At 47.7% G+C, this 26275-nt stretch overlaps 1 protein-coding gene across 2 annotated transcripts in view; it reads left to right on the forward strand.

Moving 5' to 3' along the window:
• The window catches only part of RNF157 (ring finger protein 157), an 88937-nt gene that overhangs the window by 58889 nt on the left and 3773 nt on the right, over nucleotides 1-26275 (forward strand). For both annotated transcript variants that reach the window (XM_064270709.1, XM_064270710.1), the window contains exons 4-18: nucleotides 2610-2756; nucleotides 3354-3471; nucleotides 5007-5073; nucleotides 5387-5430; nucleotides 6393-6440; nucleotides 9202-9273; nucleotides 9999-10158; nucleotides 10343-10455; nucleotides 13113-13351; nucleotides 14096-14204; nucleotides 16830-16941; nucleotides 17376-17566; nucleotides 17826-17891; nucleotides 18919-18967; nucleotides 20701-20811. In XM_064270709.1, the coding sequence (XP_064126779.1) occupies nucleotides 2610-2756; nucleotides 3354-3471; nucleotides 5007-5073; nucleotides 5387-5430; nucleotides 6393-6440; nucleotides 9202-9273; nucleotides 9999-10158; nucleotides 10343-10455; nucleotides 13113-13351; nucleotides 14096-14204; nucleotides 16830-16941; nucleotides 17376-17566; nucleotides 17826-17891; nucleotides 18919-18967; nucleotides 20701-20811 (1646 nt within the window). The remainder of the gene's footprint in view (nucleotides 1-2609; nucleotides 2757-3353; nucleotides 3472-5006; nucleotides 5074-5386; nucleotides 5431-6392; nucleotides 6441-9201; nucleotides 9274-9998; nucleotides 10159-10342; nucleotides 10456-13112; nucleotides 13352-14095; nucleotides 14205-16829; nucleotides 16942-17375; nucleotides 17567-17825; nucleotides 17892-18918; nucleotides 18968-20700; nucleotides 20812-26275) is intronic.

Here is a 26275-nt window from a genome sequence, read left to right on the forward strand (position 1 = left end):
GCCCAGCCTGATTGACCCTCAGTGAAACTTAGAGTCCCCAAGCACCACTGTGTACTCAAAGTTCCAGTCAGCCGTCCCAGAACTCTTAAAGACGAACAGACAACCGAAGATTCCTAGATGGGTAAGGAATGCCTATAATACAAAAGATGGTGACAAAACAAACCAAGAGCAAAAAAGCAACTAACCAGAAACAAAACATGTGCAGGAAGAAGAACCCTTCATTAATAGCCTCAGAGACTAACAGAAAATAACAGAAAATAGCCTCTTTTTATTTCACAGACACAATGACACAAAGCATTTAGGAAACAAAGTAGGACTCATAAATTAAAAGCAATCACAGAAATGAAAAAGTCAGTAAGAAGTTGAGATATTTTAGTAAATGGAGCAAAAAGGCAGAGATGGAAAACAGGAGAGGAAAGATATGATTAATAGAGGACTAGTTTAGAAGATCCAGTCCCCAATTAATAGATCCAGTCCCCAATTAATAGTTCCAGAAAGAGTGAACAGGGAATATAAAAGGGAGAACTCACCAGTGACCTACATAATTTAAGAACATTTTCCAGAAGCCAAGGGCACATGTTTGTAAATTGAAAGGATCTGCGAGTGCCCAGTGCGGTGGATGATAAAGAGGAGGTTCTATAAGCTTTCAAAGGAACAAAGTAGCAGCAGTTGGAATGGCTCACAATTCTTGAGAGCAACACTGGGAGCTAAAGAGTAATGGAGTAATGCTTTCAAATGGGTTTTAAAAAGTGCTTTTACAACCTAGGTGCTTTACTCAGCTAAACTTGCCACGAAGGGTGAGAGTGGAATAAAAACCCCTCAAAAAGCAGATGATAAAAAGATCGTGGCATTATCGCCACTGACCTTGGCATTCCACTTTCCATTAGTCATTTAAGTGAATATTGACTTGGGGTAATGTTTATTTCATTTTCTCTTCAGAAAAAAAAATTCATGTCAAGTTATAACATGACTTGAATGCAAACTTAAAGTGTGAAAAAGAAGCTCTCGAAAGTTTATCCCCTCAACACACCCTCTTTCAGGAAGATAAGCTCCACCAAAATGAACAAGTGGCCCAAGAAAGAGGAAGACACGAGACGCAGGAAAAATGAAGGTGCACAGGAGAGGCAAAATGACCAGGGTGATGTGGGAAGAGAGATTCCAAAATGGCGCTGTGTGCCAGAGACAGAAGACCAAGGGCTCAGAGCAGGTCAGAGGGCACCAGATGGTACATCGGAATATCTTGAGAGATTTAACCAGCCAACAGAGAGCTTGGGTTTGAATTAGTGATAAATACATAGACAACTGAGCAACTGAAAAAAGAAAAAAACAAAAAACAAGATGAGTGTTAACTCTGAGAGAAAAAGTTACGCAGGAAAAGAAAAATGATCACAGGTAACTCTGTGGCCAAGCTGTGGAAAATGTTTCTATAATCACAGCAATGTGGATACCTAAATGGGGCAGAGTGAGGGAACAGGGAGAAATCCTCGTTTCCATAGTAGGAAATCAATAGAAAATGCCTAAAATTGAAAAATCAAGTAGTAACTTGAACATGTTGTTCAGGAGCATGTGGGTAAATGCCAAAATGATCAGCTAAGAGAGGTGAAAGCGGTTTCCTCTGGAGAGGAGGAAAGGGGGAAGGAGTGGAGCCTATTGCTTTTTGTAACAAGCCTCGTGGAAACTATTTAAACTATGTGATTAACAATTTTGATTAAAAGAAAAACTTAAAAAAAAAAGTCTGGCAAATGCACAAGGATGTTAATTGTAGCAAAAATAACTGTGAAATATCAGAAATAACCTGAATGCCCAACAATGTATAGTGGTAATGAGATACTCTGCAATTATTCAAAATGAAGATCAAGACCTATGTTATGATCATTGAGAGAAATCCACAATAGATTGTTAAGTCAAAAATACAAGATGATGACAGATTTCAAAATGTTAATGTGCTCCCTCCAAAATGCCGAGTCTTCTATTTGTCTGGAACAAAAGAAAAAGGAATCCAGAAATCAAAGAAGGAACTGGACTACAGGACTAATTGTCTCCAAGAACCACTGTTTCTCCATCTGGAGACCAGAAGAACAAGATGGTACCCGACTACCATTACTGAACATTCTAATCAAGGACACAATAGAAGGATCCTGATAGAAAAGGAGAAAAATGTGGAACAGAACTTCAAATTTTTAAAGAATTCAGACTTACTGGGCCTGTTGAGGCTGGAGGAGTCCACGAGACTATGACCCTGAGTTGCTATCCAAACCTTGAATTTAAACTACCCCCCAGAAGTCACCTTTAGACCAAGTAACAGTTTAGCTCAGAGTAAAGAGTGTCACCCTTAAGTATTGCATTCTTAAAAAAAATTTTTTTTTTTTAATCTATATAAGACCAAAGTGTCAACAGCTATTTTAAAGCAGGGAGTTTAAGTTAACGGAAGTGAAACAAGTAGAACAGCGATAGCGAGAATGTTGACACATGTGAAGAAGGTAACCAAGGTCACTGATCATTATGTCTAGAAACCATGGAATGGGAGCAGATGTTGCTGTGCATATTCCCAACAAAAATAAAATAAAATATGATTTTTTTTAAATGCTCAGCCTTTTGTGGTTCCCTAGATGCACTGAGGAGGTGAAGAGCCCCGGCGAAGAGGCTGGCAAATCCAAGGCCCACTACAACGTGGAGTTCACCTTTGACACAGATGCTCGGGTGGCCATCACCATCTACTACCAGGCCACCGAAGAGTTCCAGAATGGCATTGCCAGGTAAGAGGAAAAGAGACCAGGTGAGCCACTTCCTTCCCGGACAGCTTAGGGTCGTGCCCTATGTGCTCCCCTGGGTGGGAAAACAGTCTTGTCCTACCCAGGTGAGATCTGGTTCCCAAATTCAGATGTTCTACAAAGCCCCACTCTCTTACTTTTCCCCTTCAAATTGTGCCATCTCAGTGGCAGATGGCAGTGCGGCCCTTCAGGTCATTAAGACGCTGTTAGAAATATATTACGCGACCAGTGGATGGTGGGTTGAATAAAAAAAAAAAAAAACCCACTGCCGACTCATAGCGACCCTATAGGACAGAGTAGAACTGCCCCATAGAGTTTCCAAGTAGCACCTGGTGGATTTGAACTGCCGACCTTTTGGTTAGCAGCCATAGCACTTAACCACTACACCACCAGGGTTTCTGTGGGTTGAATAGAGAGGTTTAATAGCATTATCAAGCAAGAGCAGAGGAAATGGATTATCAAGGAGGCCTTTTCTATGCCTAGGGCTTGTTGATAATTGAGAACAGGAGTGAGACAGAGGAAATGGTCAGATCTGCTGGGCTGGATTCTAACCTTCGCTTTGCTTCCTGCTTTCATCAATAGCTACATCCCCAAAGACAACAGCCTACAGTCAGAAACGGTGCATTATAAGCGAGGGGTGTGTCAGCAGTTCTGCCTGCCTTCCCACACCGTGGACCCCTCGGAATGGGCTGAAGAGGAGGTAAGCTGTCTACCAGCTGTTGTCAGGTTGACTTCTACTCATGGTGGCCCCATGTGTGTCAGAGCAGAGCTCTGTTGCATAGGATTTTCTTTTTTTATAATTTATTTTGTTGTTCTTGAGAGTATACACAGCAGAACATATACCAATTCAACAGTTTACATGTACAATTCAGTGGTATTGATTACATTCTTCAGGTCATACAACCATGCTCACCCTCCTGTTCTGAGTTGTTCCTTTCCCATTAATATAAAACTCACTGGCCCCTAAGTTTCCTATCTCATCTTTCAAGTTGCTGTTGTCAGTTTGATCCCATATAGACAGATCTTTAAAAAGCATAATCCTCAAGGCAGACATTTACTAGTTAAGCTAAACTATTGTTCGGTTTTAAGAAGACTTCAGGGGATATTTTTGGTTTAAGGTTTAAGGATTATCTCAGGGCAATAGTTTCAGGGGTTTATCCAGCATCCATAGCTCCAGAAATTCTGGATTCCATGAGAATTTGAAATTCTGTTCTGCATTTTCCTGCTTTTGATCAGGATTCTTCTATAGAATCTTTGATCAAAATGTTTGGTGATAGTAACCGGGCACCATCCAGTTCATCTGGTCTCATGGCAAAGGAGGCAGTTATTTATTCATGGAGGCAGTTAGCCACATATTCCTTTTCCTCCTCCTGTTTCTGCCTCTCCTTCTTCCTCTGCTGCTCCAGGGGAGTGGAGACTAATTTTGTGCCTTGGATAGCCACTTGCAAGCTTTTAAGACCCCAGGCATTATGCAATGAACTAGAAGGTAGAACAGAAGCACAAAACACATCATTAGGCCAATTTACTGAGGTGTCCCATGCAACCATGATTCTAAACATCCAAACTAAGGAACCAAGTCCCATCAGCTGTTGGTTGTACATAAGCAGCCTCAGCATCTAGTCGTTTTTGTTGTTGTTGTTGTTGTACATAGATCTGTCACACAGCTTTTGCCAGTTCAGTTTTTTGCAGGTGTACCTCCATAGGGTTTTCAGTGGTCGGTTTTCAGAAGTAGATCACGAGTCCTTTTCTTCTGAGGTGCCTCTGAGTGGGCTTGAAACTCCAGCCTTTTGGTTAGTGTTAACCATTTACACCACCCAGGGTCTCTAGGGAAGGTGAAAGACGGCTGGGAGAAAACAGTGCAGCGGCCTCACAAGACTCAGAATGGTCTGCCTAGACAGAGGGCTGCTCACCTTTCAGCCTCGCACTTTCTGCAGGCCCTTATTTCCCGTAGGGGATATAACTAACGTCATTAATTTTTCTATTCCAAAATAGTCCATTTTGAAAAATCTGTGCTCAGAGAAAAGAACCTGCAGGTTTAAAGGCTTTCCTTTATCTCTGAAATTTTTAAAATGTTGCTGATGAGTAGCCTTCAGTGAAATGGACTTGAGTATCATGAGGTTGATGAGTGAGGAGCAGAGACAAGGTTACAGCTTCTCAACTGTGCCGCCCTTCACGAGAGGCGCCTGTTCCATTAAATGTGTTAAGTCGTGTTTTTCTTCTCTTCTTCCCCTGCAGCTTGGCTTCGACCTGGACCGGGAGGTTTACCCCTTGGTGGTGCATGCTGTGGTGGATGAAGGCGATGGTAGGGGTGATTGATGTCTTCTGGGGCCACACACACTGCCCTTCGTGGTTCATAGTCCTGGCAGCAGCTGCGGCCCTAGAACAGCACACCTGCTCCGAGGGGACCAGCCGGGCAGTTCCCATAGCCTCCTGCATTTGGGATCGCAAGTTCCTTGGGCTGAAGGAACGGTATTGGGTTACATACATGCCTCTTCTGGTGACGGCCTGGCATGTTTAGGTTCACAAGACGATGGAGCATTCAGGGCAATAAATGGGCATCCAGTTGTGGTGTTTGGCGTCCTTCTTCCTCATCCACGTGCCTTTCTTTCTTTCAGAGTATTTTGGCCATTGCCATGTATTGCTGGGCACTTTTGAAAAGGTGAGTGCATAACCCTAGAGGGCCTTGCTTTATTATGTCAGCTCTTTCTTTCGTGTTCGCTGGCTGCCTGGGCTCCGAAGAACAGGCCTGCTGTGAGAGGCTGCAGTGGAGTGGAATGAGCACCAACTGGGGGCTGACCTTGGGTCTGATTCTGGCCCTGCTCCAACTGCTATGTGACCTTCACCTCCAATGACCTCAGTTTCCTCCTCTTAAAATGGAGGGGTTAGGCTAAATAACTGTAAGGCCCTTACATACTAACTAACCAGTTGCTGCCAAGTTGCTGCTGACTCATGGTGACCCCCTATGTGTCAGAGCAGAACTGCTCCATAGGGTTTTCAGTGGCTGAGTTTTTGGAAGTAGATCATCAGGCCTTTCTTCTGAGGCACTTCTAGGTGAACTTGAACCACCAACCTTTTGATTAACAGCCAAGCATGTTAACCATTTGCACAACTCAGGGACTCCTTCCTTATATATTGTTGTTTGCTGTCAAGTTGATTCCAACTCATAGCAACCCTACAGGACAGAGTAGAACTGCCGCCATAGGGTTTCCTGGGCTATAAATCTTTACAGGAGCAGATCGCCAGGTATTTTCTCCCACAGAGCACCTGGTGGGTTCGAACAGCTTAACCATTGTGCTACCAGGGCTCCTTTCCTTACATATTAGAATTCTGCAATCCCAACTGTGGAGACCCTGCTGGTATAATAGTTAAGAGTTCAGCTGCTAACCAAAAGGTCAGCAGTTCGAATCCCTTAGGTGCTCTATGGAAACCCTGTGGGGCAATTCTACTCTGTCCTATAGGGTTTCTGTGAGTCGGATTCGACTCAACAGCAGTGGGCTTGGGCTTGGGCTTGGAATTCCAGTTGTGGTTGTCTAAGAGCACGTGTAATTGGGAGAAGTGACAAGAGCATCAGGTGTTTTATCGCCCTCCTTTCTTTGTCGTAATGTCGTGTTTTCATTCCAGCACCCAGACGGAACTTTCTGTGTCAAGCCCCTCAAACAGAAGCAAGTAGTAAGTATTTGAGGGCCAGAAACTATTGGTTGGTGCCCCTTCCCTTTTTTTTTTTTTTTTTTAACTTTTTTCACTAAATACTCTTCTTCCTCCTCTCTCCCTTTTTAAAATTTTTCCTGCATTTAAAAAAAAAAAATTTATGGTAAAGTATATGTAACGTAAAAATTTGCCATTTTAACCATTTTGAGTGTCCCATTCAGTGGCATTAACTATATCCACAGTGTTGGGTAACCACCACCGCTGTTTATTTCCAAAACGTTCTCATAACCCAAAATAGAAACTCTGTACCCGTTCCGTGGTAACTCTCCATTCCCTCCTCCCAGCTCCGGTAACCGCGGATTCACTTCGTCTCTAGGCGTTTGCTGCCCTAAGTATCTCATCCACGTGGATTCATACGCTCGTTGTCCTTTTGTGTCTGGCGTATTCCGTTTAGCATGTTCTCGTGGTTCATCCATGTCGGAGCGTGTATCAGAACTGCATTTCTCTTGATGGCTGAGTAATATTCCACTGTATGTATATACCACATTCTGTCTGTTCATCTGTTGATGGACACTTGGGTTGCGTCCACTTTTTGGCTATTGTGAATAGTGCTGCAGTGAACACTGGTGTCCAAGTATTTGTTTGAGTCTCTGCTCCCCCTTCTTTCATCAGAGAATAAAAGAAGGACAGGGAGTGCTTTTGTGTGTTAGAAACTACTTGGGTGGCCTGAAAGGAATACTGATTGTTGGCGTCTTTATTGTTCCAGAATTGTTGGTTTCGAAGCAGCCATTATCTGAGCAAAGAACTTGAGAAATGAAAGGCGATTTGTCTCCTGACTTTAGGTTGAGGGAGAACTCTTTTTATTTAAAATGCCAGACTGAAAAACATTTCCAGCAAAGGGATAAAGTATTAGGGTCCAATTCAGGGCCAGTGAGTGCCCATGGCTTAATGTATCCTACCATTCATTTTCCAAAATTTAAGATTTACTAGCCATCTGGCCCTACCAGAAGGATCAGCAAGTAATGCATGTCTGCTAGATGTCTGACCCCCGGTGTGGGCCAGCACTTTCCTCTCTTGTAGAGGTAGGAGGAGACATCAGATGTACCCCTGGAGTTAATTTGGTCAGGGTGGGCAAGGAGGGAAGAGTGGTGCCTGTGGGAGGGTGGATGAGGGGTAGGCTGTCACAGGGGGGATGTGGATTGGGTAGGAGGCAGGGCATGCCTCTGCTGAGATGCCAACAAAGGCCCCTGCAGATGGCTGGAAGATACCTGAAATTCTTCGTTATTCATCTTTTGAGTTAAGTATTCTCCCATCTTTTAATGGGGTTGATAGTAGTCAATAATGCTTTAGTATAGATTAGTTAGCAATATCCTTTCCAATACAATCATGAGGTTAAAACAAGTTTTGAGAGGAGCAGAGGAAGAAACAGATCCTGAGCCAGAGTACTACGTGGAAAGGCCAGGCCTTGGTGAGTTGCCTCTTGGGAGAGTCCTGATTCTCCCTCCAAGAGGCAGCTTGAGGTCCTGGCCTCGATGGAAAGGGTAGAACAGCTAAAGGTAAATGCTTTATCTGTCTTCTTGCTGCAAGACTGGTGTTAGCAACAGACTTTCAAACTGGAGAAGAGGAATTGAAGTCGGTGAGAGGCTAGGTCTTAGGGGAGGGGATGACTAGGAGCAGAGGCTGGGCAGATGAGAGGAGTGGGCTGGCAAAAAGGAAAGAAGGGAAGAGCCAGCTTTGGTACGGATATGTCCCAGCTCGTGGGAGGGGGTGGGGCATTGGACATTTGGGTTTTAAGAACCAGATGCCCAAGAAGGTGATTTTGTGGCATGTTTGGAATGGGGGGTGGGGCCTAGGGGGCTGAACTGGTCTCTGCTTCAAGATTCTGCTCTTTCTTTTTGCTTCTTCATTTTTTCCTCGCTATTATTCCTTGCCCACATCATCTCCTTTTTTTTTTCCTGCGTTTATTTTTTTTGTTGCAACACCTCATTGTGGTTCAGGTTAAAGTTTGCAGAGCAGATTAGTTTCCCATTCAGCAATGGGTATGCAGCTTGTTTTGTGACATTGTTGCAGTCCACTCAAAGTGCCAGCACTCCCCCTTCCTCCCTGGTCCCCCGTTTCCGTTCACCCAGCTTTCCTGCCCCTACCTGCCTCCGGAACTTTGCTTTTGGGCAAATGGTGCCCTTTTGGCCTCATACAGTTGATTGTTCTGAGGCGCACACTCCTCTCTGGTGTCGTTCACTTTATAGGCCTGTCTGTTGTTTGGCTATAACGTGATCTCTGGGAGTGCATTCAGTTCTAAGTTTGAAGGGCATCTAAGGCTCCTGCTTTTATTTTTATGTCTAAGCATAAATTTTATTACATAGCTAATGCTTATTGTATAAAGATTAGAAAATTCAGATAAGCAAAATGAAGAAAGACTTAACCTGTATTTCCACTGCCTACCACTCTGGTAAAGATATGCAAACATGAACGTTCCCTCCCTGTTTCTGGTCTCTGCCTTTCTCAGCAGTCCATGATAGGGGGTGTAGGACTAGCTTTATGGTTGTATTTGTGAAGTTTCATGGTCCCCGTGGAACATAATGGTGGGTGAATTCAACAATGGCTTATTTTCCTCCCTCAAAGAGAAAAGCTAAGTAAATAAAAGCACCTTTTGCTTGTCCAAGCCTTTGATTTTTTCCATTGTGAGTCAGTAGTCCTTGGTTACCCAAGGAGGGTCGGGGAGTGTTCCCACTCTTGCCTCTCAGGGCCAGCCTACCCTTGACCTTTTCTGTCTGCTTTCCAGGTAGATGGGGTCAGCTACCTCCTCCAGGAGATCTATGGAATTGAAAACAAGTACAACACACAAGATTCTAAGGTGGGTTTTCCAAACAAGCTCTTCCCTGGAGGTAAAGTAAGAACTTCTCTGGCCTCATGTGTGTCACAGTATAACTGGGCTCCTTAGGGTTTTCGTTCACTGATTTTTTGAAAGTAGATCACCGGGCCTTTCTTCCGAGACACCTCTGTTGGACTTGAACCACCAACCTTTTGGTTAGCAGCCAAGCACTTTAATCGTTTGCGCCACCCAGGGACTCTATTCTTACATATTGTTCTGAACCAGAATCTAAGAATTTTGTGTGCAAGCTCTGGAATCATTTAGGTCCCAGGAGGGTACTTTCCTGTTCCTCATTTCATATGGTTATACTTCTTTCACTTTGGCAAAAATAGCCTGGGAGTTGGTTTGGGTTGTTCTTTCCAGCTGTTTCCCAGCTGGGTTCCTTCATTCCTCTTCCACCGTTACCTGTGCAGTCTCCTGGGTCCCTTCAGCTCAGACTGTCAGAGCAGACCAGAGCTGAGCCCCAGAGGGCGAGCTTGTTAGTCCCACCCTCCCAATTTCCTGTAAACATTCCCCAGAATCGGTAAACTCAGTACGTGAAGGCACTTGGTAAACTATAAATAAAAAAAAAAAAACTATGAAGTCCAGAGTAAATGCAAGATTTGTGCATATTATTTGTCTCAGCTCCTCAGCCAAGCTGCCTTGTCAATAAAGTGTGTGGCGTGAAGGTCTTTGTGCCATTGGCGAATTTTCTGTTTCCCTGGCAGGTGGCTGAGGACGAAGTGAGTGATAACAGTGCCGAGTGTGTGGTGTGTCTGTCAGATGTCCGGGACACCTTGATCCTGCCCTGTCGCCACCTCTGCCTCTGTAACACCTGTGCAGACACCCTGCGCTATCAGGCCAACAACTGCCCCATCTGCCGGCTCCGTAAGCCCCAGCAGAAGCAGGTGGGAGTGAGGCCGCGTGTCTGCAGACACTGAGACCCAGGCCACTGCTGGGTTCTGGCAAACTGGTGCACGTCTGGGAGGAGCGATACTCCTGGTTTCTGTCTGGGTTCTTGTTCATCCTTTCTCCTGCATCAGGATGTCCTGATTGCCTGCTTTCTTTGCAGCTTTCCGGGCACTGCTCCAGATCCGAGCCATGAGGAAAAAACTGGGCCCCTTGTCCCCAGCTGGCTTTAACCCCATCATCTCATCCCAGACTTCAGACTCAGAAGAGCATTCAGTAAGTCAGGCTCCGAACCACGACCCCCTGGGAAGCAAATGCTCTATAGTCTCCTTGCTGCCTTTTGTCACCTTTCCTTCCTCTTTATGTGACACTGTAGTGTGTGATAAAACCCTGGCATACTGAAGTGGCTGAGATTGTGTTGTGTCAGAACCAACCGATATTACAGCAGAAAATTGGATCCTGGTCGCTACGGCTCCCTTTACCTCCTTGGCCCTTGGTATCTGGTTAATATTTACCACTTCTAGAGCCTTCTGCTAATTGTGCACTCCAGGGGATCTGGCTCTGGAGCTCCCACAAGCAGAAACAAGGGAATGGTTGTCTGGCATCTGAATACAATTCATTATCTTTCTGTGAATGCTTGAAGAAGGTAACCTTTTCTTTCTCCCATTTCTCGGCTTCAGCAGCTGAGAGCCAGCGGACGAAACCACCGACCTTACTTTCACTGTGTGAGCAGTAGTGCTGGGGCCTAGCCTCAGAGCTGGCCCTGACAGCACAGCAGGTACTGCCTTCTGAGGATTAACCTGCAAGGGAAGGCAGCTCTTACTCTGTAAATGGTCTTGGGATAATTCGTTAGCTATTTAAGGAGGAAAATCAGTTTAGTGCTTTACTGCTTACCAGATAATAAATTTCGGAGGGACTAACTAGTTAACTATATTAAAAACCCAGCAAACCAAACAAGACACTAAAAACTGAGAATAAATTATAGATGACTCTTTAGCTGACTTTGGATGAAGGGGACTCTTGAAACGTAAAAGCAATGGAAAACTACAGACAAAGAGAAAAGAACCTGTACATTTTACTACATAAAAAATTTTAAACTTCAAAAGAAGTCGAAAAGCAACCAAAATTAAAAGGCAAAACAATGAATTGATTTTTTAAAAATGTATTCACAACATATATGTCAGAGGGAAGGCTAATTAACATCTTCGATAGCTCATGTGGATAAAAAACATGAAAAAAACAGTAGATGAGTGGGCAAAGGATGTGAACAAGAAATTCTCAGAAGTATAGCTGGCTAACAATCATAGAAAAATAAAGTCCAGCCACACTAAAAATAAAAATGATGCAAATCACAATGAGATGCCATTTTTCACCTTTCAAATTGAACAAAAATTTAAAGACACTCCATGCCAGCAGAGAAGCAATCAAATAGGCTCTTGGTACTGCTAATAGGAGTGTAACTAGGTAGATCATTTTTAGGGTGGGAAAAAAGACAAACACACAAAAAAACAGCTGTATATATCAAGAGCCTTAAAAATATCCATCCTGAGAGTAGAGGAACCCCCAAGACTATTGCCCTGAGATACCCTTTCAACCTTGAACTGAAACTACTCCTAGAAGTCACCTTTCAGCTAAATAACAGATTGGTTCATAAAATAAACAGTATCACCTATGAGTACTGTGCTCCTTTAAAAAAAAAATTGTCTATCTGAGACCAAACGGTCAGCATTTACCCTAAAGCACAGGAGGGGTGCAGAGAAGATCAGGGCGACAGAGAAGCTGGATTAATGTAACCAGAACAACCAGAGTGGAAATATGGAGAATGTTGACACAATGTGGAAAATGTAGCAATGTCACTGAACGATATGTATAGAAATTGTTAAATAGGAACCAGATTTGCTGTGTAAATGTTCACCAAACACTCAATTTTTTTTTAGAAATCCATACCTGATAATCTAAGGTCTAAAAATTTCATAGCAAGAAAGAAATCTGGAAAAGAAAGATTTGTGCACAAGGATGTTCATCAAAGCATTGTTTACACTAGGAAACGTGGGACCAAACTAAATATCCAGCACGAGGAGAACAGTAGGAGCCCTGGTGGTGGTGCAGTGGTTAAGCACTCATCTGCTAATCAAAAGGTTGGCAGTTTGAATCCACCAGCCGCTCCATGGGAGAAAAAACCTGGCAATCTGCTGCTATAAAGACTACAGCCTAGGAAACCGTGTAGGGCAGTACTCCTCTGCCACATGGGGTCGCTATAAGTGGGAATCAATTCGGCAGCATACAGCAACAATAATAGAACAGCTAGGAAACATGTTATTTGAGAAAAGAGGACATATATGAAGAGGTTTCAGAAATAAAAATATTAATGTTTGGTGAAATAAGCAGTTATTATTTACAGTGGATCATAACTATATAAACAGTACAGAGGGAAAAATTGCAAGAAAATACACTAGAATGTTAACCAACGTTATCATTGTCGGGCGGTTTGATTATTGGTGATTTTTTTTCTTTTATGTGTTTACCAAATTTCCTGTGATAAACATGTATTTCTATCATAATCAGAAAAAATAAACATTAAGAAAAAGCTCTTCCGTGAGCAGGCTCTAGGAGCATGCAGTCTTTGACGTTTTATCTTTCCTCTGCCTCTAGCTGCTAACCAAGAGGTCGGCAGTTCGAATCCGCCAGGCGCTCCTTGGAAACTCTATGGGGCAGTTCTACCCTGTCCTATAGGGTCGCTATGAGTCAGAAACAACTCGACGGCAGTGAGTTTGGTTTTGGTTTTTTCTGCCTCTAGTACAGAAGCTGCCTTCGCCAGCACCCAGACCAGATGTAAAAGAAAACACTTTTCCAGTATACAGTAAGAAACATGAGCATGCCACGAGAAGAAGAGTATTTTAATTAATTTTTCAACCTGTCTCTGGTTCCCCTAGTCCTCAGAGAACGTTCCACCAGGTTATGAAGTGGTGTCTCTTCTGGAGGCCCTCAACGGGCCCCTCACACCATCCCCAGCGGTCCCTCCACTTCACATGCTTGGAGATGGCCACCTCTCAGGAATGCTGCCTTCTTATGGCAGTGATGGTCATCTGCCCCCTGTCAGGACGCTCTCCCCCCTCGACCGCCTGTCAGACTGCAGCAGCCAGGGACTCAACCTCAAAAAGAGTCTCTCCAAGTGAGTGCCAGCTCTCAACAACGTTGACTCTGGAATTCTTTGTGAGACACCTTCAGCCCATCTTTCACCCCCTGGGTGCTGGCTCACATCCTGATCCCCAGGGCCTGGTAGACCCTTGGGATCTCCTGAGAATGTCTCAGTCTCACTGAAGACCTGAGGTTAGCCTTTGGAGGGGAAGGAATCCCATCTCTGAAGACAGGAAAACAAGATGGCATATGGGTACTTAGGAGAATTTGGATTAGACAAATCTCTTAAAATAAGTACTTTTTTTTTTTTTTAATGGGGATAGAAGAGAAGAGGAGGTTAAGTGCTGTGGAGGTGGAAGCACCATGAAGGTCACTCAGGCGCTGGGGGGCATCACTTAGTATGAGGGCTGAAGGAACTTTGTGATCTTGAACATTTAAGTCCAATTTAGCACAAATCATAATATTTCTGTGGTACAATGCAGGAAGGTATTTTACAGATGAAAATATTGAGATCCTGAAAATGTCAGTGTCTTTTCCCAAGTTCAGACAGCAAGTTGCTGAAGGAGCTAAAGCTAAAACTGAGACCTTCTGACCCCCAGAAGAGGTCTCAGTCCATTTCCACTACTTGGTTCCCACCTCCCTATCGTTAAGGTTTGGTTTCCCCTTAATCCTCCCAGCAGCTGTCTTCCTCCGCGAAGTGTGGTTAGTAAGAGCACAGGTGGAGCTCTGGTCTTGTGGTAGGTATTGGATACAGCAGATACCCGCCTGCCTTCTACAGGTCCGTTTCCCAGAATTCTTCTGTGTTGCACGAGGAGGAAGACGAGCGTTCCTACAGCGAGTCTGAGATGCATCTCCCTCAGAGGCGGTCTGCACACCATCTCAGAGAAGTAACGTGCACTTTTCTCCCGTTCTTGGGTATTGGGCTCCGGGCACTTTCCTCCAACCTGCGCGCCTCATCAGGTCCTCTGCTTTCATCCATTCATCAAACACCTTTCTAATGCCCTCTGGGTAGCAGCAGAGGTTTCGTTAGATTCATTCATTCAACAAGGCAGTGAGCCTGTATTATTTACCAGGCACTGTTCTCTGTGCTAGATAGTGGTGGTTCAGTGGTAGAACTCTCACCTTCCATGCAGGAGACCAGGGTTCGATTCCCGGCCAGTGCACCTTCATGCACATCCACCCACCCGTCTGTCAGTGGAGGCTTCCCATCTAGTCCTGTTGTGTATGGGGTCACCACGAGTCAAGAGCCGAATCAGCAGCAGCGAGTAAGGACATTCTCTGTGCTGAGAATAGTAGCAGCGGGAGAACTACAAAATGCCTACCCTCGTGGAGCTCATATTCTTGCCAATTGGGGTGGGTTGGGCATTAAAGACAGTAAGTAAAAAATGTGTGTCAGATAGTTCTTAGATAAGGGAGAATGGGCGTGTCAGGGTCAGAGTGGGCCAGGGACGGGACCACGGAGGTGGGAGAGCGAGCCGTGCAGATGTCTGAGAGAGGAGGCTTCCAGGCAGCAAGAACAGCAAGGGAAAGAGCTCTGAGGGAGGGTGTTCTTGGAGCCCCACAGAGGCCAGTGGGAGGCCAGCGTGGTAGAGTGGAAAAGACTGGGATTTCTCCCCATGCATCCCTCCCAGACTTGATTAACCAGAGAGGTTTATTATACACCCTCCTGGCACCATGGTTAAGAGTTACGGCTGCTAACCAAAAGGTTGGCAGTTCAAATCCACCAGCCACTCCTTGGAAACCCTATGGAGCAGTTCTACTCTGTCCCATAGGGTCACTATGAGTTGGAATCGACTCGACAGCACGGGGTTCTCTGAAAGGCGAAGTACAGTGGAGCAGAGAAAGACAATCAAATGGTTCCTGTCATTAGGAGCTCATGGCCCATGAACACCAGCCTCATACTGGCACATACTTGCTGCTCAGTAAATATTTGTTTCCAGAGTCCCTGGGTGGTGCAGTTTGAGTCCACCCAGAGGTACCTTGGAAGGCTGGGCTATCTACTTCCAAAAAATCAGCCACTGAAGAATACCCTATGGAGCACAGTTCTACTGACACACATGGGGTCACCATGAGTCAGAATTGATCCACGGCAACTGGTTTTTAAGTATTTGTTGAGTGAATGAATTTTAACTACAGAAAATGATAAGCGCACCCCAAACAAGGACAATAAAGTGCTGTGGCAGAGATGTGAAAGATTCTATTAAGTGGAGGAAATCGGAAAAAGTGCTAAGGGTAGCATTTGCGCTGAATCTTGAGATGGTTAGACGTGAGGAGAAAGGCAAGAGGAATGTTCCAGGGGACAGTACTTGCCCAGGCGCAGAGCAGGAAGCCGGGCTTTGAGCCGACCAGTGATATGGGGAGAGCCTTGCTTCACCAAGGCCCACCTGAGAGAGGGAGGGGGGAGGGGATTCGCCAGGGGACAGACCAGGGGCAGGAAACAGTTCACCAAGCAAGAGCCAATACCTGAGCCAGGCTGAAAAAGAACGCCTGGAGAAAAGCAATGGGTTTAGAGATAGACTCGACCCCACTTTGCACCCTGCCTGAGTCTGGGTAAGGCCTTGTGTCCAGGTAACTGACAAGTGGGCATCAGGATCAGAAGTGGGAGGAGTGGTTGGGGAGGCAAGGCAGTGTATGTTTTAGGTGGACCGACCTTGAACTCACACCCATTCAATCGGCAAGCCTAGCAGGCGGGGCCCCTGCTGGTGTCTCTTCTTTTGCCTTCAGAAGGAAAGCAGTTCATAATCCTGGGGAAACCTGGGGTGTCCCCAGTGGGATCACCAGGGGCGTGTGGCCCACACTGGGTGACACTGTCAGAGGGGGTGACATCATCAGAGGGGGTGACACCGTCAGAGGGGGTGACACCGTCAGAGGGGGTGACACCAAAATGACTGTCTATAACATTTTTGTGCAGTGTTTCAGCAGAAATTTATTATTTTTTATAAAAATGTCCCTGTAGTTATAACTTTTTACTTTTTGAACCTTGTAATGCGCTCTGGTCAGAGCTGTTGTTATTACCCAATTACAGCAAGACTTTGAATCACGTGGTTTTGTCCTCCTGTGCCACAAGCACGTGCTGTTCTTTTCGTTGCTACCTGTGTTTTTATAGTTGCTGATTTTGTCAAATTCCCTGGTGTTTTAGCTACAATATTGTGGTAATTAGCATGGGGGCGGGTAATACCATGAGTTACCGCACGAGGTAACACCAACCCTGCTGACGCCACTGGATGTCCCCATGTCCCAGCTGCTGGGTGACCTGTGTCACTTGAGCCTCGGCAGCTGCTGCGCCTCAGGCGGAGGTGTGCTGACTGAAGTCAGCTCATCCCCTGGGAGACACCGTTCAGGCCAGGGATGACAGAAGGAAGAGCAGCTGGCTGGGCTCTGAGTGTCACTCAGTCCCTGAGCTCCCAGCACCCCCTTTCCTCCTCATCCTCACAGAGCCCTTCCTTCACACCCCTCCTCCACACATTTGCCTTGAGCTTACTCGCTTTCCCCTTGTGTCCCCCACCCCACAGGAATGTGGCGAGACTCCAGAAAGTGAGAATCTGACCTTGTCCTCGTCAGGAGCTGTTGACCAGTCGTCTTGCACAGGGACCCCTCTCTCATCCACCATCTCTTCCCCAGAAGGTACCTGAGGGAGCGGGGAGCGGTGGGCTTGGGAGCAGCATGTTAATACCCAAGTTGCATGAATGAAGAGGCCCCCCTCCCCCGAGAGGGAAGGGAGGCTTGCTCTCCTGAGATGAGAGGGCGGTCTGTCTGAGCTGTAAGAGTCATGGGTCTTAAATCCTGCCCTACTGTAAGGTTTTCCTGTAACATGAGCAGGAAAAACAAAACTCTGGTTCCTGAGGTTGAGTTCTGAGCTCTGAAATGTAAAGTCACAGAGTCTTGGAAAGCCTTCAATCTCAAACCTTTTGTAGGTAGGGCAAGGTAAGGCCACTACTCCTGGCTGCCTGTGCGCAGGGAGAGAGCACTGCTCCCCGTTAAGCTAACAGAAACCGTGCGACGCCAGTCTCCTGCCTGGTACTGATGCATGGGGTTCCCTTCGACTCTTGTCTCCAAAGACCCTGCCAGCAGCAGCCTGGCCCAGTCGGTCATGTCCATGGCGTCCTCCCAGAGCCAGCACTCCCAGATCAGCACTGACACCATTTCCTCCATGTCCGGCGGCTCCTACATCGCCCCTGGCCCGGAAGAAGAGGGAGAGGCTCTCCCTTCCCCCCAGGCTGCCAGTAGGGCCCCATCAGAGGAAGGAGAGGTAAGGGGAGGGAGACAGGAATCACTTTGCTTCCCTGTAAAAGGTCTGCCAGGGGCTCTGCAGAGCACTCAGAGGAGTGCTGGGGAGAGCAAGGTAATGGTGCTTCACTCCAGGAATTCCTTCTGTGGACTCTCCTGTATCCAGAAATACCGTCTTAGCCCGTTGGGACCAATTTTGTAACTGAAGCTGCGTTGGGTTTGGGTGTGCTCTCTGCTGTCAGGAGAGCTTGGTAGGAGAGCCCTTGATCTTTGTTTTGCAGACGTTGCCACTGGAATCTCCAGATGTCAACCTTGTTGACCTCCCAGCCGAAGAGCAGGATGCAGAGGTAGTGCTCCTGGCGTTGGTTGGGGGTGAACCAAGGCTGGAGAGCTGTGACTCGAAGCCTTCCTAAGTGGCATGCTTGGATTCAGCAAAGGGAGATGTGGTGGAAGCAAGAATGGCCCAGGCTGAGGTCCAGGGCTGTGGGATAAATACTAGAGGGCAGCAGAGGGCACCCTGACTTGTGGTTGCAGTGATAGGCCTGAAGGGAGTTCAGCAGGTAACTCTTCCATGCCAGACCCTGTTGTTGTTGTTGTTGGGTGCCTTCAAGTCGATTCCGACTTATAGTGACCCCATGTGACAGGGTAGAACTGCCCCATAGGGTTTCATAGGCTGTAATCTTAACGGGAGCAGATGGACAGGTCTTTTTCTCTCGGAGTTGCCGGGTGGGTTCAAACCACCAACCTTTCAGTTAGCAGCTAAGCCAGCACGTAACTGTTTGGGCCACCAGGGCTCCTATGCCAGACCCCAGACCTGGAGAATGTGTCCTTCGTTCACTTAGTGGTATTGACACAAGGCGACCCTGTCGCAGATACGTCCTGGCACTGGGGACATGAAGGCATGAGTGACATGGTTTCTGCCTGAACCCCACCCAGGGGGAGGCAGGATGGCAGTGTGGGAAATCCCTGATGGAGGTGTGGGAAGTGCTGCGGGAGCACCCAGCTCACAGGGGCACTGGAACTTTCTCTTGAGCCAGATAGTCTCACAGGAATATTTGGATAGGGCTTCGGATCCTAAGGGATTTCTGAAGTTTTATGATCAGCTAAGCTATAACCAGGGTATTCCTGGCAGACCACTTCAAGTCTCCATCCGTAATGTGGCTCAGACCTGATCCCTATCAGCCAGCCGGGCCTTCCTGAGCACAGTCTAGCCGGCCAGGGTCCAGCCTTGTGGCATGTTAAACCCTAGTGGGAAGTGCATACTTGTGACGTACACCTGGAGTCAGGCACCAGGAAGATGATCAGCCCTATCTTCAGCCGATCCTTGGACTCACTTGACTGCCGTAGACCCAGAGCATCTTTCTTCTGTCCTAGGGAAATGACGTTCCAGAGGAAGAGGATGGATCCCCCACGCGAGAAGAGGGTAAAAGACCTGGTCCTTTGCTCCTTCTTATGTTCCTTTCTTGGGTGCTCCTGAAAGGGGGAAGAAGGAGTGTGGGTGTGACTCAGTGGCACAGCTCAATGCGTGGTTGCTGGGGGAAGGCTGTCTCCTGGATGACGTATCGTAGCAGGATACCCAATGGTCTCAGGGACTTCCCAGCTCTTCTGGGACACAGAGCCCAGGTTGTCAGGATGAGGATGCTGCAGAAGACACACAGTTCTGTGTTCACGTGTAGTAGATCCTGAAGCTTCTCGGGGACCTCCCCTCACCCCCTTCCTGCTGCAGCTTTTCAGCTGAGCCCTGCGGTGCCACTCTAGCAGCCCTGGCGGTTAGTAGAAGCAGGAAGCCAGTTTCTTCCACGTGGAGAAAGGACTATTTGGCAGTCGGTTTGGCTTCGCTTCAGTTGCGAAAACTGTTGACATTTGCTGTAGAAGAGGGATTTAGGAGCCAGCAGACACACTAAAGAGGTGGTCAAGACAGCAGACACACGTTCCTTTAGGAGCTCAGCTCAGGCAGGTGCTCTGTAGGCTGCTGGAATGGTTTCTTTACCATAATTCAGGCCTTAATTCTTTACTGGAAGAAGTTTGTTTCCAGTAAAGCTAGAAAGGAAGGAACAGCCTGCAGAGAGAGGAACTAGGAAGAAGAGGGGCTGGGAAACTCACCCCAGGAAGGAAATCCCAGGTGTTCTGGAACCAGACTTGCTCCCCCTGCTGCTCCGAGGTGCCTCCCTTGAAGGGCACCTCCAAGGCACTTGGGGCCCAGCCTGGACGCAGACTCATCTGCAGATGTCAGCCTAGTTGCTCCTGCTTTAGCACTGGCCGCTGCTTGGGGGGTTTCAGTGCATGTGACCTGACGACTCCCACCTGGCCGGCTGATGGCAAGGATGACACTAAGGCTGTGCCCACCAACCCAAGAGGGGTCTCAGAGGGTCATCAGCCCAGTGCTCGGGACTTCAGAGTCACCTTTGTCACTTCCCCCATAAAATACCTGGTCCTAAAACATGTAGGGTTGTGGGTTGTTCCCCTGACATGCCATAGCCCACACGTGGATTTATGCTTTCTCCTCTCTCTTTCACCAAGAAAAAAAGGGAAGCTTGAAAAAATAAATTCTAAAACATTCCCCTTCACCTCTTAAATGTCAATCACTTAAAACATACTCGAAATTACAAAATAAATTAAGCCTCAACCAGGAGTAAATCTCAATTCTGTAAATGTGGTGATTCCGGTCTGATAAGCAGAACTGGGGAACCTGAGACCATTAACTGCTGTCAGACGTATTTACTCATTTTGCAGAGCGTTATGGTCATAAACACACCTGCCCCGCACCAAAGACAGACACAGGCGTGGACAGGAGCAGCTTTGCCAGCCTCATTCTCGTCGGCCTCCCTCTGGCACAGCTCTGTCCTCGGCAGTGGTTCTGTTCCTGTCGAGCCCGTGGGTCCACGTGGCCCTCCTCAGTGACCTGACTTATTCCCTGCAGAACAATGGATGGAAACGGGCCAACTAGGAACACAGAGCAGGATGGCTTCGAGAACACAGACATACCCACCCAGCCTGATGCCTTTCTTGTCCACTCTTTACCTACTTAGTTATTGTCTTTTTTTTTAACATGTGATTTGATTTGTGTGTCTCCATCCTTAAGATTTTTATTTTAAGGACAGCAAAGCAGAGGAAAATAAAGCCAGCTCCACGCTAACTGAATTAACTCCGTTACAGGCCAGAGGACAAACGCATTCCTAGGTATGGAGTGTGACAATAACAATGACTTTGACATCGCAAGCGTGAAAGCACTGGACAATAAGCTGTGCTCTGAGGTCTGCTTACCCGGTGAGTGGCAGTCTGCTGAACATGAACTTGGTGGGAGACCATCCGTCTACTCTGACCCCTGCTCTCACCCTGGCCCACCCCATCTCCGGCCCTGCAGTTCCTGGGAAGAAGGCATAGGGTAGGCTAAGATGCTAGAAACAAAGGCCCAGAAAAAGTGATAAGGCTTTGGGGGAGTCTTTGAGCTTTTTGCAAAGAGCAACCCCTGCTGTGAGTGAGAAGCGAAAGCCCCTCTCCTTCCATTCTGCCTCACCAGGCCCCTCTGTCAAGAGCATACAGGAACCATGTCAGGTGGCCTGGACTTGCTTTTATCAACAGGAAATTTGAGGCAGACAAACAACACCTCTCTATGAGGGTCTTAGAAAGATAGCCTGAGCCCTTCCAAAGAGAATCCAGAGCTCCTCTGGAAACGTGTTTAAGTTAGGATCAGAGAGGAGCCTGGAAGCTAACTTTCACAGGCTAGCGACTAAGCTGTGCGATCCAGTGAGTCTTGGGTTACCAGTTTTGCTGTACATACTAGACTTGGATCCCAAAGAGGTCAGGGGTCGAGGGTGACTTTGCTCCCTGGAGCCCTAACTTCAGATTTGATCAGGGTGTGATTTGAAGAAACGTGTCTCATGATACTGAACTCTGACTCCAGGGTCACTTCTTATCAAAGAACCGTGTTCATCACGCTCTGAGCACTGGCCTCCTCCGATTCTGCGTGCTCGTTCCACAAACTCCAAGGACAACTTCTTTAGAGTTGAGTCTTTCCCAAGTGGGCTAGATCAGAATTCCCCCTCCTGGTTCCACTCTAGATTGTGCCCCACATTGTGTTGTTTGTAATCCTCTTAAACGTGCCCCAGAATGAAGACTTATTTCACCTTCAGAACAGCCACCTCATGGGTCCAGTGCTTTACTCGCTCAGCGAAGTGGCCGGAGGGGTTGGAACCTCTTGCGGATTGCCACTCTCCATCAGCCGTGTGGGAGGCGCTGGTTCCAGAGACTCAGCCCCGCAAGGCCTGTGGCAGGACAGCTATAATTCTTGGGAGACCATCCTCCAGCCTTGCAAAGGGCTCTTCAGCCGCTTTCTAGTAGTTTGTCCTGTAGATGTTGCCCAGGTCTCTCAATCTTCAGTGAGGCCAAAAGAGGTGGTTTCTGTCCACCTGCCTCTCCACCCTGGGCACAGGGAGGGAGTGTGGCCCCTCAGCCAGTCAGTCCAAGGTACACTTCCCGCCTTCCCACTGCTTACCTTGCCTCTGTCTGTCTATTTGTTTTCCACGTCTTTTTGCCAAACATGAGTCTGTCTGTCTGGTTTATTTTCAAATTCATGTGTGTTCTCTAGACTGCGTCTGAAAGTTCATGTTCCCTCTGTGCCACAGTGTCCTCCCTGCCCCGCTCAGCCCCTGACACCAGGCTTTCGGACCTTGCAGACAGCGGGGAGCCTTTTGCTTAGAGCTACAGACAAGGCTTCTATTCCCAACCGGCAAGGGCCTGGAGCCAGTATGCTAAAGTGTTCCCAGGAAAAGTATTTGTGAGAATAAACCGACCCCTGACCAACAAAAATAAATGGGGACACTTCTGTGACAAGGACTACAGGGCGGGTTTGTTTTCAATTGGCATCCTCGGTTGATAACTGGGTGAAGGTGCTAGTGGCCACTCTGCCCTAGCTCTGCCCTGTGTCTGTGGCAGCTCTGCGCTAGTCCTCTCCTCACACTGGGCTTAGGAGAGAAAGCCAAGTTCCTGCCTCCCTTGAAGGCTCCCCCACCCCCACCTTTTTTGGGCAGGGGGAGCTGCTGGGAATTGTTTCAGCCAACCCGCTTGTTGATATTTATTCCACTTATGGGATTGGGGGAGGGGAGCAAAGCCTGGAAGGAAGAAGCCCTGGGCTTCCTTGTGGTGATTGAGCTGGGTTTCCATTTGGGGTCAGACCAGGTATAAGTCCTTTCAGTGTTCGCTGTATTCTCACCAGAGGCCTCCAGGGCTCTTAATGGGAGGGGGTCGGAGTATCTGCTCTCTGGGGAATATGTTTCTCTGGTTCTGCTGTTAGCATCATACTGGTAGCAAAGCACTGGAGAACTCTGGAAGTATCAGTGGGTCAGTGACAGGAGCTGCCACCTTGGTAGGTCCCTGTGGAATAAATAGGCCTCTTCAGCCCCAGCTATAAGTTCAAATGTCCATCTTACGACTAGGATACTTGTTGGGTGGCTTGGCTTCTCATGCCTGTGGCCAGCTAGTTCCTCATCTGGACAGCCTCTCACGCCTGTGGTCTCTGCTTCAGTCTGTTTCAAGTAGATGCACACTCCTCATGGAGGGCGATGAGAAGTGGAGCCCAGGGGAGGAGCATCCGTGCTCTCCCTGTGCCGAGCACAACCCTCCCACGCTCACAGGTGCTCTGCTGGGAGGCCCAGCTGGTGGCCAGACTGCTCAGGCTCCCTTCCTCACCACTCGTCACCTTTGTGAGATGCTGAGAGGACGCCTGTGTCATTCTGGCCCCTCTTCCCCTAAGAAGCTTCTGGTTCCTCTTGGGCCCCAAGACCAGGGGTCAATTTCTGGTTCTTCACATTGGGCAGGTGGTGTGTTCTGAGGCTGCTTCCAGAAGGTTCTAGCGGACAGGTGTTGGTGGTAAGAAGATTAGAATTGCAAGACCATAATAAGTAGATGTGGTTCCAAAGAACCTGATGGACTATTACACAGGTGGCAGGTTAGTTAGCGATCGGGGTGGGCGGGGGGAGAAATGATAGTTCTTTAAAGGAAAGCAAAAAAGACAGTTTGGGTCGGTTAGTGGAAACACAAATCTATTTTTAACTGACTGAACTGCACAGGAGTGAACATATCTAGTAGAACCTAAAAATATTTCTGGAGACTGAAATTCAATTTATTCCTCCCCCCTCAAGCTTCATAACCTGAGACAGATGCTACTAGGAAAGTTTTTCATGATGTTAAGAAAAAATCAGAATTAAGTTTCTCTTTCACCTGGAGAGAAGCTGTACAAAGAAAAACGAACTATTATAGCCTTAACATTTACTTAGTGGCTTGGTAGAGGTCACTGGCCTAAATTTTTTCAGAGAAGGGATGTGTACAATTTCCCTAAATGTGCTCCCAAAATCTACCTCTAGAGGTCTCTTCACTCTCCTAGTTCTTTCCCCAAAATGGGAATCCGATGGAAAGTACCTTTATCTTTCTCCCTCAAAGGATTTCAGATCTCCAGGCTCCATTTTCTGGCTGAAGGGCATTGGCTTCGGCCAGACAAAATGGTTAGCACTTGCCTCAGGAAGCCTCCCTCAGCATTCCTTCCCGCAGCCAGGCTGGTTGGCTGAACAAGGCTGAGGAGAACGGACGCGGCAGCAGGGTGTTGCTGTGGGCCCTTTAGAAATCTTGTCAGGGGGAAGGGTGCCTCATCTTCGCTGCCAAATCTCCCCTCCCCAGAGTGTGTCAGGAAGCTAGGGAGAGCAGAGACTTCTGATCCATGTCTTGGGTCTGTTCCAGAAGGAGCTGGTTTGGAGCCCTCGTTAAGGGCTCTATAACTAACCGTGGAGTCCGTAGCACAGACTCAGCGATTCCAGCCAGCCTCCGGCACAGCGTCTCAGGCCCACGGTCACGGCGTGCTGGTGGCAGTGATGGAGGTGGTGGTGATGTGGCTGCTGCTGCTGCTTTTACTTCGTGCATGCATGTGTGTCTTCTCTCTCGTTTACCATTTGCTTTTGGTCTTTCCTACTGAACAGCCGCAGCTCCGGAGTCCTGCCCCATAAACATTGAGGAATAGGTATGAGATCTAACAAACTTATAAATGAACTCACAAGTCATTTGGTTTTGGGGTTGCTAAACTGTAAAAGGCAATACTGACTGCCTCGTATCCATCCCATCACACCGAGAGTGCCACCCTTAGAGGGGAAAGGCATTTTTGACCCATGTCCCAGACTCCAGTCTGGGTGTGAAAGATACCCAAGAGTCTCCTGCTCATCTTGTTCCTCTTCCCTTGGGGTCCCCCCCTCCCATGTACTGTTAGAGCCTGAGGAGGTAGCATCACACCAGGACGTTTGCAGTGGGTACCTGCCCAATCCTAGTGTTTCTGCCCTCAAAGGGTTTCGTGTCTTAGGCTGGCCTGACCTCTTAGGCTGACCCCAAGGAGTCATGAGTGCACTCCCTGGAACTTGTGATACAGTGAGCCCTGGGACTACCTCTTGCAGTTGGTCCGTCCGTCCATGGAGTGCACACAATGCTGGACTAGACCCCGTGCTAGGGTCTGGAGACACAGCATGAATAAGACATGCCCTGCCTAGAAGGAGCTTACAGTCTAACGGAGGAGCTTGAGGATTAACGGTCTCTGTGCAGTGTGAGGAGGGGTGGGAGCGCAGGGGGCTAGGGTGCACTCAGGGGAGCCCCTGGACTTCACTGGGCTGAGGTGTACGTGGTGAGGGGAGGGTGCTGGGAGACAAGGCTCAAGAGGTCCACTGTGGCCAGAGGAGGAAAGGCCTTCTGAACCACCCCAAGAAGTGAGGCCTTTACCCCCAGGGCTGGGAAGCCAAGGCCCTACCTTTGCTGGGGAAAGGACCTCTCCAGCTGTCCTGTAGAAAATGCTTCCATAGAGCCAGTCTGTGGACAGGAGAACAGTGAAGAGGAGGAAATCCAGGCTCTAGATGGTGGGGGTGGGACTGTGTTTCCTACCACGCATTGAGCGCACCCTGTGAGTCAGGTACTTTGCTTACCCCCACCCCCCAAATTATCTCACATAATCTTCAAAGCAATCCCATGAGGTAAGTACTTATCTCCCATTTGATGGATGAGAACACCAAGGCTCAAAGTAAAGTGACTTCCCTAAGGTCAAGCAGTTAGAAAGTTGTAAACAGGGACTTCAGCCCAGACTGGTGTGATGACAGAGTGTAGACATATTAGGAAGCAAGCAAACGAGAGCCCGGATGGACTGACATGAGGGAGAGACACTCGGAGGGTGAAACCTGGGTTTCGTCACACAGGAGCAGCTGCAGATTTGGGGCAGGGTGATGACCTTTGGGGCCCATACCTGTGGGACCCTGAGGCTCTTGGACTAGTGTCTCCTCAGCCTGTTGCTGAGACACAGACAGAGATGGCAAGAGGGCAGGGCAGCTGCCCTCAGCAGACCGGCCTTCTGCAGTATGCCGCTCTGTCCCTGAGCCTGTGGGCAGCTGCTCACCTGGGGCCCATCTCGCTCCCAGTTCCCATGGCAAACACTAACACTTGGGCCCAAATTAACATACTGTTCTCACTCCCTCCACCTCTTCCTGTCCATGGTGGAAATCTCAGCTAGACCCAGTTTCTTTTTTCTTGTTACCACAACATATAGGCAAACTTCAAAACCAAACAATTAAGACATAAAAGTGTATCCTAGGGTAAGTTCACAAACAAGGAACTTTTCCATGTTCCTCTCTGACAGTGGCCCCCATGGCAGTGACTGTGCCTGGCCCCATGGAGGCCTCCTCCCAATTCTTTCTTTATGCGAGGTGGCTTG

The sequence above is a fragment of the Loxodonta africana genome, chromosome 18 (genome assembly GCF_030014295.1).
Source record: "Loxodonta africana isolate mLoxAfr1 chromosome 18, mLoxAfr1.hap2, whole genome shotgun sequence".
NCBI lineage: Eukaryota > Metazoa > Chordata > Mammalia > Proboscidea > Elephantidae > Loxodonta > Loxodonta africana.